General features: G+C 42.7%; 1 protein-coding gene across 2 annotated transcripts in view; it reads right to left on the bottom strand.

Moving 5' to 3' along the window:
* Positions 1-16,044, bottom strand: part of LOC115156913 (receptor-type tyrosine-protein phosphatase N2) — a 142,441-nt gene that overhangs the window by 85,267 nt on the left and 41,130 nt on the right. For both annotated transcript variants that reach the window (XM_029704735.1, XM_029704736.1), the window contains 9 exons: positions 15,599-15,743; positions 14,411-14,783; positions 14,048-14,160; positions 13,647-13,821; positions 13,266-13,312; positions 12,560-12,733; positions 10,704-10,924; positions 9,127-9,213; positions 3,719-3,798 (listed from right to left, as the gene is read on the bottom strand). In XM_029704735.1, the coding sequence (XP_029560595.1) occupies positions 3,719-3,798; positions 9,127-9,213; positions 10,704-10,924; positions 12,560-12,733; positions 13,266-13,312; positions 13,647-13,821; positions 14,048-14,160; positions 14,411-14,783; positions 15,599-15,743 (1,415 nt within the window). The remainder of the gene's footprint in view (positions 1-3,718; positions 3,799-9,126; positions 9,214-10,703; positions 10,925-12,559; positions 12,734-13,265; positions 13,313-13,646; positions 13,822-14,047; positions 14,161-14,410; positions 14,784-15,598; positions 15,744-16,044) is intronic.

Raw genomic sequence — 16,044 nt, 5'->3', positions numbered from 1 at the left:
GTAAGTAAGCATTTCACTGCTGGTCTTACGAACCACGTGACAAATCAAATTTGATTTGGATTTGATTTGGGACTGAGCGGCTACTGATGATGATTATGTGAAAGGTCACCAAGGATCAGCTGGCTTGGGGGGGGGGGAGTAGTATGTTTTATACACTAATGTGTTAAGCTTCTGTATATTGTATGGTTAGAACAGGCAAGCATACAGAGATCTAGGAAGATGACAAAATGCTATGTTATTTGGAACTTTTCAAGGAAGCAATAAGCACGTGACTTCTCTCAGATAATGCAGAAAGATCAAGCTGATGATAATGAAAACCATAGAGAAGCATCATTATCACAAGATTTGTAATACAATGTCACAAATCTCACGTTGCACATCAACATACATGTACAGTCACATGGATGACAATAAATCACGTTAAACAAGTATACATAGTATTTATTCAATTTCTCTCTGCAGCAGAACACACATACTTAGGGTAAGTGAGTGCCCTAAAAGCTAAGCCCTGAGACTGAGCCAACCAGAGGTTGAAGGTTTCTTCACATCAGGGAGAAGAGAAGTTAGGTAGATAAACCACATTACTTTTTCCTAAAGAGCCAGCTAATAAGATTTGACATTTTAACAAGTGTTAAAGCTGGAGTGAAGGTCAGAGCTGTCAGCATTATGGGATCTATGCTAAACCACTCAACCGTGAAAAGAGAGAGAAGAAATACAACCAACGGTCTTTGTAATGATCAGAGGAATTGGGGTCTCATTTCAACTCCGGTGATCAGAAATGACTCATGGTTCATAGTATATTCAAGGCCATCAAGGTTAGGACTACCAGATACAGGGAGTGAATGGGAGTGAATAGGAATACTTCTTAAAGTAAACACTGGCCAACAGAAAGTGTTGCATCTACTGTTTAGTGTTTACTCTGGTTGAATACCACTGGCCAAAACAACACCGCTCTACAGAGCTGTCTGCATAAGTGAGGAACTGACAGAATCAAAACTGCTTTCATAGATGTATGGGAACTTGATCAGAATGATCACAATTTCCCTGCTTTTTAAAAAGTGTGTCAAACATAGGAACTCAGCCATTCACCGATACCACTTTGCGAGGGAAAACTGCCTTCATAACTTATTGAACTGTTTGTGACCTCTGTGACACAGAATTATTTCCATGTCAGGACACAAATCAAACCTCAGATATTACACTCAGCCAGTGAATGAGTAACTAGCTATTGTCAGGGAAGACAATGCATGTTCTCCTCTTCATAGAAAACACAGGGGGTCAGTTTAATGGTTAATAATACACATTTAGTCAAACCAGTTGGGCCATTAAAAATATCTCTGACTAAATAACATTTTAAGTGGATACAGTTTGTAGACAACTCATTTCTGCATTCTATTGTGGACTTTATTGGGGACCTTGCTTAATGTGCTAATTGCGCGGCCGGCTGGCCTGACCCTAACCTCCAGCCAATTGAGGAGCCTGGTTCTCACGGCCGAAACGCACCACTGGAAGTAGTTTTTGGGCCTGCCACTCCATGGCTCCACAGCGTGCATGAATAGGCCTGACAATGAGGGTCATCACCCCGCTGCTCACCATCTTGACACCCCCCCTGACAATAGCCTTTGCCTGGCCCTGGGTTCCTAACAATGGCCGGGTATGCGTGACAGGAGCTCCACAAGCTCCACTCCAGGGTTCTTTACTCGGCAGGCCAGGGCAATACAGGGCAGGCCAGGGCAATGCATGGGGCTAAGTCCCAAATTGCACCATATTCCCTATTTAGTGCACTACTTCTGACCAGAGCCATATGGGCCCTGGTCAAAAGTAGTCCACTAGATATTTAGGGAACAGGGTGCCATTTACGACACAGCTAGGGCCGTGCTGCTGCACCCCAGACAACCAGCACAGTCCTCCGTCCTCCTCCACTCTGGCCCGGGACGCCCAGGAGGCTGGCTCTCTATCGATCCAGTATTGTTCACATGGAGCAGAAGAATGATAATGTTCTATGAGGTAACACTGACTCCTTTGTCCAGTGTCCAGCCAGTCTAAGGCTGCATCCCGGGGCCCTGGTCAAAAATAGTGCACTCTATAGGGAATAGGGTGCCATTTGGGACACAGTCCACAGATCTTATTATAATGGTATTATAACACACCTTATTTATGGTAGCTATGATGTCATATTGAAATCTCTTACAGTGCCATTTAAATTAAATAATGCGAAGATGATTACAATTGAATCATTTAAGTTTTGTCTGCTTAAAACATGGGCACGCAGATTTCTCCAATGTGTCTGGAAGAAACTGTAAAATTATGATAAAATGATGCCATTACAATAGCCTTGTAATGCTTAACGTCTCAGAAAAACCACATCAACTGGGGCTATTGAAATAATCTTTGCCGATACTCTTGTTGAATATGACAAATGATGCTTTAGAGACAGCAGCACACCCACACTACTGCACTTAAGTTAAGAGGCAGCCGTATTTCATTTCAAGTGCGGTTCTGTCAACTGCATTAATACGAATAAAGGCTCATCCATGACCTCTCAAAACAAGTTAGTCCGGGGCTGGAAATGAGAAACGAGGACACGATCACGAACAATAGCACTTGTGAAACAGGACGGGGGTAGCCATTACACAATCACATGGTCAAGAGTGTGGAGTTCAATTATCAAAACTATCATCAATAGACGAAGGGAAAAAAAACAAGATTTATCTATTCAAGCTAAACTTACTTTGACAGAGCAATTTCCCTGTGTGTGTGTGTGTCTGTCCCCTGCAATTCGTATGATACATAGGTGAAATTGTCACGGGGGATCCCCCCAATATTCAGAACAGGTCGATTCGTCTCCCCAATAATGTATAAAAAAAATGTAAAGGGGTGCCCTCAACCTCCCGATATCACATTAACACGTCATAGGCAATGGCAAAATGTGTAGAATTGCAGATAATTAGCTTTAACGGTTGACTTTGGGCACAAAAAACTGTCTAACTCCTCAATTTTCAAACAGAAATGGGGTGTGCCTTTGGTGGTTCATCCATATGTCATTCTGGTCATGCATGCTGCAACCCACGTAACTAGTTCATTAGCTAAGCTAGCTTCCACTTTTATTGTGTTTTCCCCTCAAAATACCCCTCAAGAGGCATAATAAATCAAACTGTGTAGAATTGCTGGAAATGCATTTTAAATGTTGGGGTTGGATCCCCCCCCCCCGATATCTACACCACAATTTTGCCATTGGCTTGATATGTTACAAATTCCAATTCGTGGGGGAAAACATTATCTTCTTATATAAATATAAAGATTTTCTCATAACGGTTGAAGCAGCCTTGTATGTTTGTCAGTAATGATAACCATATACAAATACAGCTATTCTCTCCTTTCCTTGGGGGTTCTTTGACAATGCATACCTGTATTTCATTTACCAGAGAAGAGTTGTGATTGGTGCAAGGGAGGCTTCCTAATAACGCTTACGGATGTCACTTAGATTTCACTCTTTCTCCCAACATCTCCATTATCAGGGGTCTATACAGAGAGTTTTCAGTATGGAGCTATACAAACTGTGGACCAGTTCTCTGAGAGTAAACATCAAAATCTTGGATATTTGAAAAAGCTAAAATGTCCATTTCAGTTCCAACATGCTCCACTAAAGCACAAGAGATTGCTTTTTTTGCAATATATATATATATAACATTTAGCTATCAGAGCAGCTCAGACCTACCTGCTATGTTGGCCACATCTGCAGTGCTGACATTCTGGGTATTAGGTCGTACTCTGAAGGTCACAGCTGGGCCCACCACTCTGTAAAAAAAAAAAACACACACACAGTGAGATGAGACACTCCAAACATGATCAACTAGAAATACATTTTTTACATGGCGGTAAAGCATTGTTTTTCTGCCCTCTTGCCTTACAAAGAACAGACCAGGTCATTAACCCAATGAGTCTTCTAACCCCTTTTAAACATTGTGTGTTTGAGCTACAGACTTCTGTGTAATTAACGGGGGCTGAGCTAGAGCGTTGTTTGTGAGACAAGGGCAGATCCCGAAGGGGCCCAGGGCCATGTCTTTTTACGAAAACGTCTGTAGAGGCAAAATGGTTTGAGCTACAAACTATTAAAAGCTATCGATGAAAAGCTGAGACTCCCACGAACATGCACTATGATGCTCACAAGCTACACAATGACGCTTACAAGGTACACAAGCGTCATTAGAAGGCAAGGGGTACTTCTACATAGAAGATCATAGGAAATCCCAGGACATAGTGTCAATAGTACTGGTATAAGCTCACATAGTTGCTATCACAAACTCCAAACTCCACACAGCTGTCACTGACTAGTTGGATATTCTTTTCCCACTAAGCAAAACATTTCTGTACTTACAGCATTCGTATACATTTATTTTGATCAGGTTTTTGCTTTGGCAGACCTTGTTTTTGTATTGACATTTGTCAATTAAACTCATGAATGCAGCTGTTTATGTCAAATTGTTTTGTGCTGTACTTGTAGCCCTGATTGTCCTGCATATAAAATGGTTAAACACTTCAGTGTGAGGCTAAATGTAAGGGCTGGACATGCAGATAAATGAACGTCAGATAAATGAAAAGCCCATATTTCCTGGGGTCTCAGGACTGATAGTATTAAACCAGAGCCGTACACACACAGTGCATGAATAGTATTTTACCTCTGGCTCCCCCATAAGCTGTTAGAATCCCTGTAGCCAAAGGAGCCGTTTCCACAGGATACCTCTTGAATCTCAATGTGCCTCTGAGTGTTTTACAAACAACAAATGACAAGGAGGGGTTTTGTCTAGGATTAGGTACACATACTTTATGCGTGTCCCTTCACCGACAGTCATAGGGACAATTGCTTATGTACAGAGTTTTGTGAATTTTGTGTGTAATGAAAAGCGCTGTACAAATGAAATGTACAGATATTATTTTTCCCCTCACAATGTATTTCCAAAGAGCAAATCTAGGGTGGACACTGGACAAATACTTTTCAGGCTGTAAAAATATATCTTGAGCTGAAAAGTGCTAAAGGTGATGGAGGGCAAACCACCCAGAATAAAACCAGGTTATGGCAACCTATTGAACATAAAATGCAGTACATTTTATTTTTGGCAACCTATTGAACAGAAAGTGTTTTGCTGTACTGTATGTTGAAGTCAAAGAATGTATCCAGCCAGGAGGTTAAGGTATCTAGCAATGTGTGGAGGACAACCTCAACCAGCAGCCAGCCTTTCAACCATTCTATGATATTCACCCCCGCAACACTCTAGATGTATAGATTTTTCACATCTATTAAGAGTTCGATCTATTAGCGGTTGAAAAGGAACATCACTCACTGTGACTTCATAACACATTGATATGTTTCATGACCTACGCCAGGGGCGCCATGCGGCCATTTTATTTTAGAGGGGGCACAAAGTACGTGAAGATGGAGGGGAGGTGGTTGGAGAATTTTGCATTTTTCAAACACCTGAAACATATTTTTCCTGCAATTGAGAGCCATAATTCTATGTTAAAAAATATGTACATTTCTCTGCATAGGTTATCTAAGCATACCTCTTTACCTGGTCAATTGTCATTTTAACGAGGGTGTCATTCTGACTGTTGTAAATCACACATCTCAATATACTGCACTAACATGCCCAGGATATTACATTCAAATTACAACACAGTACATGGGATCATAGCACACATCATCAATACAGGTACATATCACAGAATCCTAATTAATACACAAATATCATGATATTATCATAAGGTGCCAGATTACATTTAAACCAAGTCTCTTTCTGCATATCTAAGCATATCTTTTGAACTGTCTGTATCCTCCTGACTGGTGGTTCTTATTTTAAATTAAATAAATATGTTTCTCTGTATCTCTGCCAAAATCTGGGTAAAAGATGGAAAGGAATGTGAGCCTAATTTGGTACATATAGTAATTGCTCGCTTTTTTAAAGTCTACCAACCTTGCTGCAGGCATGCCAGCTAAGATAGTTAAATACAAGATAGCAAAATACAAAGAAGAAAAACAGGACAAATGTGAGGAGGCGTGTGGCCCTGTGTCCCATATGGGCATGACCTCTCTGAACTACGCCAACTGCCACCCAATGAAGGTTTTTCAAAATTCAATACTACAGCAAAAGTAAATAATGTACTTGTGATTTTCAAGCTGAAGCGCATGCTTTCTTCAGCAGACTGTTACTCCCACGTCCTAACGAAGCGCTCCATTTAAGTATGTTAGAACCAATATATATAAAATGTTGAACTGTCATTGTCCATCAATCTTTTGTTTTGTGATTCTACAGTGAAAATAAATGAGTCTAATGCGTCGTCAGTATTCAGTAACACATAGGCTGCATTACAAGCAACCAGCGAAGGTGCATCTCCCCACCTAGTGGTTATACTTTGAAATGAGCAGCATATGAAGTCAGACATTACGTCACCCCCATCAAATTGGAGTCTGACTACAGTCGGTAAGTGTTGCGCAACAACTATTATTCAGAGTGAACTAATGCCACATGATTCTGAAGCAAACCACCCACATTGACACATCAAAACCAACGTCTCTGCTTTCAACCGCCATGTCCGGCCTGACATGATCAATTCAAAACGTTTCTGATAGCGGCGTCTGTATTCTCCTATTCTATATCGTCCGTTCGATCATACAAAATAACACAAAGATAGATGATTGATTCAAGTATGTATAACATTTGGCCACAGTGTCTAACATACTGTGTTACTACATATAACGGTAACATTGAACTACCCTGTATGCATGTATCTATATTTTCCTTCAATATGGTAAACATGATAGACACTAATTTCAAGGCCCTACAGAACCAAGTCATGCTTGCACAAATGAGTCAACATGAAAGGTGAGAGGATCCATGCTGGCTGGGCTGAATTGAGGGCCCAATATTTGATTATGTGGAGGGCCATTCTCCCAGGCTCCTAGGTGGGGTGGTGGTCTAGGATCAGCAGCGGTTAGCTGCAAGGAGCGGGATGGCCCAAATAAGCGTGGCGGCTTGGACAAATTGTCCAGGCTGCTCCCCCTGCTGGGCCGACTCGGAGCTCTAACAAAGGGCCCCAGCTCTCTCCCACCCAATCCATCACTCTCCCATACCAAGGCCCTTTCAGTTCCAGAAAGGGACAAAGACAAAAGGTACATTAGCCCAGCCCTGTAAGGCCACCCATGGGCTGAAGGGCTGAATACAGAGCAGTGTATACCTCCCTAGCGCCGTGAGGTGCTTCAGAAACAAGGGCCATTCAGAACCTTATTCACAGTGTCACATGATGCGGAATCGGCCAATCCCTACCTGTACCGCCAACAATCAAGCTCAGTAGTTAGAAAGACACAAAGGGGGCCTATCAGCCCATACAATACTCCCCTTCTTATGCCTGTCATCAGCACGTTGCATTGTATTTATGGCGGTAAATTGTTCTCGCATACACACTGCTACGGTTATTGAGTATAGCAGTGTATGTTCACTTGATGAATGACTGCACTACAATGACCACAATGTCAGACTTGAACATAAGTAATATAGGAAAGAGGCCCATCATAAAGCAGTGTTTACTTGTGGGGTACAGGGCATGACGGTTCAGGAAATGAACTTGTGACAAGTTATGGTACCATGTCGTTACAGAATGTCGATAAGATTTCCTCTTCAATATTATTTTGAAAGTCTTTAAATAAATGTGCTTCAGTGCAATATCTAGCTGTGCAATTGTGTGTAAAATGTGTGTAGAGTCGTTTTTGGTTAGACTGTGTGAAGGAGATGCCACTGACTACCCAGACCAGCACAGTGTGTCACTATAAACTCTCATTTTGTTGAGGATGGCTTTAAAAACCTCATTGCATTCTAAGTGTGTGTGTGTGTGCGTATGTGTGCGTTTGTGAGTGCGTGTGTTTAAAGTCAGATACCTGCAGGGAAAAACATAACGATTTTGGAGAAAGAGAGGGAGGTTCATGGAGAGTTCAGTCTTGTTCATAATGATTGCAGCCAGGTAACTGCCAAAATAATGGAAACACTTAAGAAAATGAATGGATACAAAGTATATTGCAAACAAGTGCTGAGTTAATTAAGCAATTAACATCCCATGATTAGGGTCATGTATAAAAATGCTGGGCAGGCCATTCATTTGGCCAATATTTTAGCTACCATGGTTATGCCCTTTAGCATGACAATGCCCCCATCCACAGGGTTCGAGTGGTCACCGAATGGTTTGATGAGCATGTAAACGATGTAAACCTTATTCCATGGCCGTCTCAGTCACCAGATCTCAACCCAATTGAACACTTATGGGAGATTCTGGATCGTTGCCTGAGACAGTGTTTTCCAACACCATCAACAAAACACCAAATTATGGAATTCCTTGTAGAATGGTGTTGCATCCCTCCAATAGAGTTCCAGTCACTTGTAGAATCTATGCTAAAGGTGCATTGAAGCTGTTCTGGCGGCTTGTGGTGTTTCCTTTATTTTGGCAGTTACATGTACTGTATATGGCACCTCATGTCAATAATGTGTATGTGTCAATAATCTTCAACCTCCAGCTCGAATGTTTACAGAATAAGAATAAGACAGTGTCCGGGATATCTTGTGTCTCAGCAAGCCTGCGTTTCTTTGGCATTTAACCTGTTTGTCAGTTTAATAATTAAAATGTTTTATTTTATTTATTTTTGTTTAAGCCCTTCAGTTAACGTTTGACTTAACATGGTGCTCATGACACCTAAAGCATAACTGTATCCATTGAGCTATTTTTATAAGGTATATTGTATAAACTCTCTCCACACACTACCCTGCATTTCAGTCTGCATTAATCAGTGGATGTATACCTATCTACGTGCTACAAGGAATTACTGTACAACCCATTTTAGATTCTACCCAGATTCTACCCAGATTCTACCCAGATTCTACCCAGATTCTACCCAGCACCGTATAAGATTCCTGAGTAAAATCAAATCTAGTCACGTCTGTTTTAAGCATGCAGTCAAAATTAATAGTTACATAAAAAGGTTAAATACATACAAGTGGTGTAGTCTGTGTTTGTTGTTTCTGTTCTGTTTTGTTGAGTGTGTGAAAAATCTATAAAAATGTTAATCATGAATAAAATACATACGAGAGCTCCGGGAAGTCAGTCATCTGCAGCTTGGCCCGCCGTGCCAGAATCTCCATCAAGTGGAGTCCCTCATCAGTCTGTAGGGCGCTGGGGAGAGAAAAATACAGAGTTCATCAACAGAGTTGTCACCTTAGCCTGTTAAGTGTGGGTGAGAGCTCCGACACATTACATTCCTGTCACATTCAGAGAGGAGAGGGGACACGAGAGGGGCGAGAGGCACGGAGGTCTTAGGGATGGAGGGTAGGAGGGGGAGGAGATGGGAGTGAAGGCCAAAGACAGGGAGGTGAGAGGGTACGGGCGAATAAGAGGAGGGAGGGACAAATAGGGAGATGAGGGAGGCAGGGAGACACGGAGGGAGGGTGAGGTATGAGAACTGGGGGAGCAAGTGTTTCCTCTGGCATGATGAATCACCTGCGTGCTCTGTCTGTGTCCCAAATGGCACCCCAATTCCCTATATAGTACACTACTTTTGACGAGAGCCCTGGTCAAAAGTAGTGCACTATAGGCAAAAGGGTGCAAATTGAGACACAGCCACTCTCTTAGACTTCAGGCCAGACAGAGAGGTGCAAATGAAATGGTGCATCTGCACCAAGGTGGCTCAATTCAGTCCTGGCCACAGCTAATGATATACCCCACCTCTAAAACACAGTCAGGGTCTCTGATGACCGTGGACTCGGGAAGATATACATTTCAGTGCAAACCTCAGTCCTAGTTAATCACATAACGTAGTGGGAGTATGGAGTTTAAAAGGAGAAACATTCTAATACAGACATTGAGAAAAGTTATTGATATTCCATAGCCCCAGCCCAGACCCCCTATGGAGAGTGGAGGCCCTCCAGACCTGATTATGATGGAATAGTGAAGGGATGTGGGCTCCAGTTCCTGGTGGCCTGATGGGCTGTGGGTTCCGTGCCCTGGAGAGGGACTTGACCTGAACACCTTCAACTCATCATCTACTGAATGATGCGCACGTGAGATGTTTATTGCACATGCATATGATATACCACACTGGGGTATGGTTTTGAGTCATGTAAATAAAATTGTTTTGTCAATTGCCAATACTACATAAATGAATGATTTATTTACGTTCATGCATGAATATGAGTCCAACACTGAAACACTGAAAATAATCTAGGGTAATACATTCAGTGAGCGAAACCCTTTCAAAAAAAGTCTTTGTAAATTACTTTCCCAACAGTGAGTTAAAATGTGGAATGAGAAATTACTCTGACAGGGACACAGTAGGCCTTTGGGTGTCTAGCATCTAAAGCACATTTCTGTTTCCACTTGTAATGGTTTGTTTCAAAGCAACTCCAGCTATGCCTATTCAAGACAGTAAACATAAATAAAAACAAAAGTCACGGTACAAACAGAACTGTACCAATGGATCCAAATGGGTTGCCACTGATCTAGCGTACCCAACACAACATGTCGACACCTGTCAATTCACCATAGTTGGCCCTGGCCTAAAAAAAAGACCCCTTTGTACTATACTAAATGCAATTCCACACAAACATCGAACCTTGCATGATTAGCTGTGGTTGCCTCATTCATTACTTATGAAAGGTGCTACTCACTCTGTGTCAGTGATGACATAGCCGTAGTCATCGTCGGTTGTTTTCTTCGTGGCCACACCAGCTTTGACATCTAGCTGCAGCTCCTGAACGTTCACTTTCTTCTTAAGGGGCTCCTGGTAGACCATCTTGGCAGCAGGAGGCTCCACTGCCTGGATCCAGCCCTCCACCGCAGCCACCTCCTCCACGTCCATTGAGTGGGTCGACTTCTTTTCCACTGCCACCTTGATTGTGTGACAATTTAAACCACACGTGGACACAATGCATTTCAAATCATTGAGGATAACACCAAAATGTTTTAACAACATTGTCATTGTGGTTCTTCTTACAGTGGCAAGAAAAAGTATGTGAACTCCTTGGAATTACCTGGATTTCTGCATAAATTGGTCATAACATTTGATCTGATCTTCATCTAAGTCACCACAAGAGACAAACACAGTCTGATTAAACTAATAACACACAAACAATTGTATCTTTCTTGTCTATATTGAATTTCTTGTCTATAAGTATGTGAACCTCTAGGCTAATGACTTCTCCAAAAGCCAATTGGAGTCAGGAGTCAGCTAACCTGGAGTCCAATCAATGAAACGAGATTGGAGATGTTGGTTAGAGCTGCCCTGCCCTATAAAAAACACTCATAACATTTTGAGTTTGCTATTCACAAGAAGCATTGCCTGATGTGAACCATGCCTCAAACAAATGAGGTCTAAGAATACCTAAGATTAAAGAATTGTTGACTTGCATAAAGCTGGAAAGGGTTACAAAAGTATCTCTAAAAGCCTTGATGTCCATCAGTCCACGGTAATCTGTCCTGCAAAGATGACTGCAAGAGCACAGCGCAGAATGCTCAATGAGGTTAAGAAGAATTCTAGAGTGTCAGCTAAAGACTTACAGAAAACTCTGGAAAACGCTAACATCTCTTTTGATGAGTCTACGATACGTAAAACACTAAACAAGAATGGTGTTCATGGGAGGACACCATGGAAGAAGCCACTGCTGTCCAAAAAAAACATTGCTGCACGTCTGAAGTATTCAAAAAGAGCACCTGGATGTTCCACAGCGCTACTGGCAAAATATTCTGTGGACAGATTAAACTAAAGTTGAGTTGTTTAGAAGGAGCACACAACACTGTGTGGAGAAAAAAAGGCACAGCACATCAACATCAAAACCTCATCCCAACTGTAAAATATGGTGGAGGGAGCATCATGGTTTGGGGCTGCTTTGCTGTGTCAGGCTATCATCGACGTAAAAATGAGATCCCAAGTTTAACAAGACATTTTGCAGGAGAATGTAAGGCTATCTGCCAATTGAAGCTCAACAGAAGTTCGGTGATGCAACAGGACAACAACCCAAAACACAGAAGTAAATCAACAACAGAATGGCTTTAACAGAAGAAAATACGCCTTCTGGAGTGGCCTGACATCAACCCGATTGAGATGCTGTGGCACGACCTCGAGCAGTTTACACCAGACATCCCAAGAATATTGCTAAACTGAAACGGTTGTGTAAAGAGGAATGGTCCAAAATTCCTCCTGACCGTTGTGCAGGTCTGATCCGCAACTACAGAAAACGTTTGGTTGAGGTTAATGTTGCCAAAGGAGGGTTAACCAGTTATTAAATCCAAGGGTTCACATACTTTTTCCACCCTGCACTGTGAATGTTTACACGGTGTGTTCAATAAAGACGTGAAAACGTATAATTGTTTGTGTGTTATTAGTTTAAGCAGGCTCTGTTTGTCTATTGTTGTGACTTAGATGAAGATCAGATCAAATTTTATGACCAATTTATGCAGAAATCCAGGTAATTCCAAAGGGTTCACATACTTTTTCTTGCCACTGTATGTGTAATATGGTCGTCACCTCGGACTGAGTGGTCTTACTGCGGACATTCTCCAGACCGACGCCCCTGCCCTCACCCAGCCCTGCACCCCCACCAGCCTGACCGGGGAAATCTTCCTGGAGTCTCTGGGCTGGGGACTCACTCTTATCCAGGTACGCCAGAAGCTTTCCAAATAAGCCGGCGGCATCCTGGGGCTGAAATAACACAGAACAATGTCACGGTGATCTAGCTACAGCACAAACAACAAAAGTCACGGTGATCTCAGGAAGAAATAACAAATACGAATCGATCATAACTACGTTATGGCTTTATTTCATCTTGATTATGAGACATGTTTTGTTACAATCCATGTGTACTGAATTAAGGAACTGTTTTGATAGGGGAGAGGAGGCAATTCGCTTCTCTCATCAAATTCTAGGAAAGCAGGAAGCAGTAGGATAGAAGCCAATAATAACTGTTTGAAAGATAGGTATGCAAACTGACAACATTACAACACTTTCAATCCGTTTTTCAAAACGTACTTCTTCTCTATGTTGTGTATACTAACTGGTTTACTGTCTACAGTACATTGCAGATTTATCATCAAAATCCTTTTGAAAATCAGCTCTTCTGGATGATTCATACCCTACACACGGTATAATATCACCGTTTATAATGTCAGTATTCCGTTTGACATTCCCACTTTCTTTCAAACCCTTTATCACTTTAAGAATCAAAATGGGGTACCTTGTCATTGGAGCCTGCTGGCTCTCTGTCTCCCTCCATTTGTCGCTCTGTCAGGAAATAACAGAGACTGAGTGTTTACTGACAACAAGAATAATATTAAGCAGAAAGCAAACCGACTCTGCATATCTCAAATAACAGCCACACAGTTAAACTCTTCCCTTCACCCTTTTGGAAGGCGAAGGGAAACTTATGGTTTGTGAATATTTTTAGCTGATACTTTTTTGCCAAAGTCTGACTGCATTTCAAATCAACAGAGCAGCCAATATGAACTAGTCACCCTGAAGTTGGCATGGAAAGACAATGAGTATACAAAGGTGTTGGTGAGTTAATACTACAGATGGAGGTCTTCTCCAAGTAACCAGGTCTGTCAGGTTTGTGTACCTTGGACCACAGACTCCTCTGTGGCGAATGGAGGGTCACCCTCCTCCTTCTCCTCCTCCTGTTCCCCAGGCCCCTGTTCTCCAGGCCCCTCATTCCCTTCCTCATCCTCCTGCTCCTCTTCCTCCCCCAGGTCTCTTGGTCCTGGTCTGGCCTGAGGCTGTTTTTGATCCACTACCTGCATTCACATTTACATCTTGGTCATTTATCAGACGCTCTTATCCAGAGAAACTACAGACAGTGTATTCAACTACGGTGTCTAGATAAGACAACCAAACATCACACTCATTCCAAGTAAAATCTTCCTAAAAAAAACGCAGCTATCAGCAAAATCAGTGCTAGTAAGAAAGGTGTGAGGGTTTGTGCAAGAAAGTCAAGTACAAAAACGTTGTTGTTTATTCTACCTGTAGGGCGTTAGCGATCAGTGTAGACAGCTGGTCCAGGTCTTTTGGACTCATGTCATCCACGTCCACATTGTGTCTGCCCACGTTCTTCAGAACCTTCTGGATGAATACTTCTGTGGAGGAGGAAAGAAGAGAGGGGATGAGAGGAGGATGGGAGAGAAGAGGAGGAGAGGAGAGGATGAGAGGGAGAAGAGTTCTAACTATGGTAGATGTCAATGCCTTAATTAACAACTAATAACATGCTATACTGTTATTTTCAGCGGATCCATAACTATTGATAGTGATAATTTATTCACAGAGGAATAATAAGGAAGAACTTGTACAGTAAAAAGAGGAAGACATTGTTTTTAAAGCAGCACATACCATCCACTGGACTGAAGGGTTCTTGTGGACTAGAGGGTTGACTGGCTCCAGCTGTCTGGAGGAGTAAACGTCTATCCAGGTTGGGTGTTTGGGATTGAGAGTTCTCTTTAGGCCCAGCACTGTCTATACTGTTGCTGTAGGAGGGGTGTAGAAGAGGGGAGGGCAAGGTTGGGACCTTGGGGGCCCCCCCGGTCTGGGTTGGTCCCTGCCCAGACAGGTAGTGCCTGAGGGCAGCCACAAGGAGGTCTCCATCCCCTGCAGAGTGTCTGTCCTGGTAGGGAGGCTGGAAGAAGGACAGTGGGGAAAAATGTCCCTCTCCCTGGGACTTGGGCTGGTAGTAGTCAGAGAAGATGCCAGATCGGTAATGGTCACTCTGCAAGATAATAAAACACATTATTTGTGTATTATAAGGCATTATATAAAGGTCATTATATAGCATTACACACATTTACTTCATAGAAAGTGTTACCAAATAGATCAAAGTGTTCATCTTTACTTAGTGCTTCACTTCAATCCCCAGCTAATACACCCCCATCAAATGAAATGTTAATTGCTAATATGTTAACAGTAAGATGAGAGTATGTAATATCTTGCTAAGCAGTACACTATACAGACGTGTCAACAACACTAAGATCCATCCATCTCCCACATGCTCATCTCAAACAACCCCCCCCAATGTTTTCCACCAACCCCATCCTTAATAAATAAAGGGCTACTCTCCCCATCCTTAATAAATAAAGGGGTACCCTCCTCAACCCCTCAATGCCTGGACCTCAGCAGGGGTTTGGCCCTCTCATTCAGCTAGGCCATGTTGGTCACCCCCCTGAACAGAAATTACATAGAGCCCATCATGTGGGCGTTACTAATTAAGGAACTGAACTCCTGAACCCACGGTGGGCATTATCTCCCTCATAATAATCCAGCAGGAAACTATCCCTGTGAATGGTCAACCAACAGCCATTCACCAACCCTTCAGAAGGGGATAGATAATGATACAGCTCCCGCAGCGTCAGTTTGTGTGTGTGTATGTGTGATTTGCGTGTGTGTGTGCGTTCACATGAGTGTGTGTTTATGGAGACGTGCATCCATGGAGAAGTAAAAAAGAATCCAGCTGCTCATCCCAGGCTAAAGCAGGGGCCTGGGGGTCTGGAGGGCAGGGTTCTGAAGGTGGCCAGGGGGGGCCCTTACCTTGCTTGGACTCTTGGGGCCAGTGGGGGACGAGGCCTGGGAAAGGAGGCCCAGACGCTGCAGGATGTTCTGAAGGTTTCTACTGAGCTCCACCTCCACAGGCTTGATCTTTTGGTCTCCTGGGTCCATAGCCTGGGTAGAGGGTCTGGACCAGACATGGAGAGTGAGAGGTGTGAGAGAGACAGCAATAAATAGATAGCGAAAGAGAGAGATGGAGACACGAAGACAAAAAGAGAGATAGAAGAAGGAGAGAGGAGACAGACAGACAGACAGAAGGAACAGAGACAGATAACCTGGACTATCCAGAGCTAGAAACTAGATCCGTTCAGACATAAACCAGCTCATCAGTCATCATATTCTAACATGTGCACTCCTAGAGTCTGCCTGCCTACCTGTCTGTTTGCATGCATACGTGTGTGTCCGTGTGTGTCCGTGTGTGTATGTAC

This window comes from Salmo trutta, chromosome 21 (assembly GCF_901001165.1).
Source record: "Salmo trutta chromosome 21, fSalTru1.1, whole genome shotgun sequence".
NCBI classification, from domain to species: domain Eukaryota; kingdom Metazoa; phylum Chordata; class Actinopteri; order Salmoniformes; family Salmonidae; genus Salmo; species Salmo trutta.
This window is presented reverse-complemented; position numbering and strand designations above follow the sequence as displayed.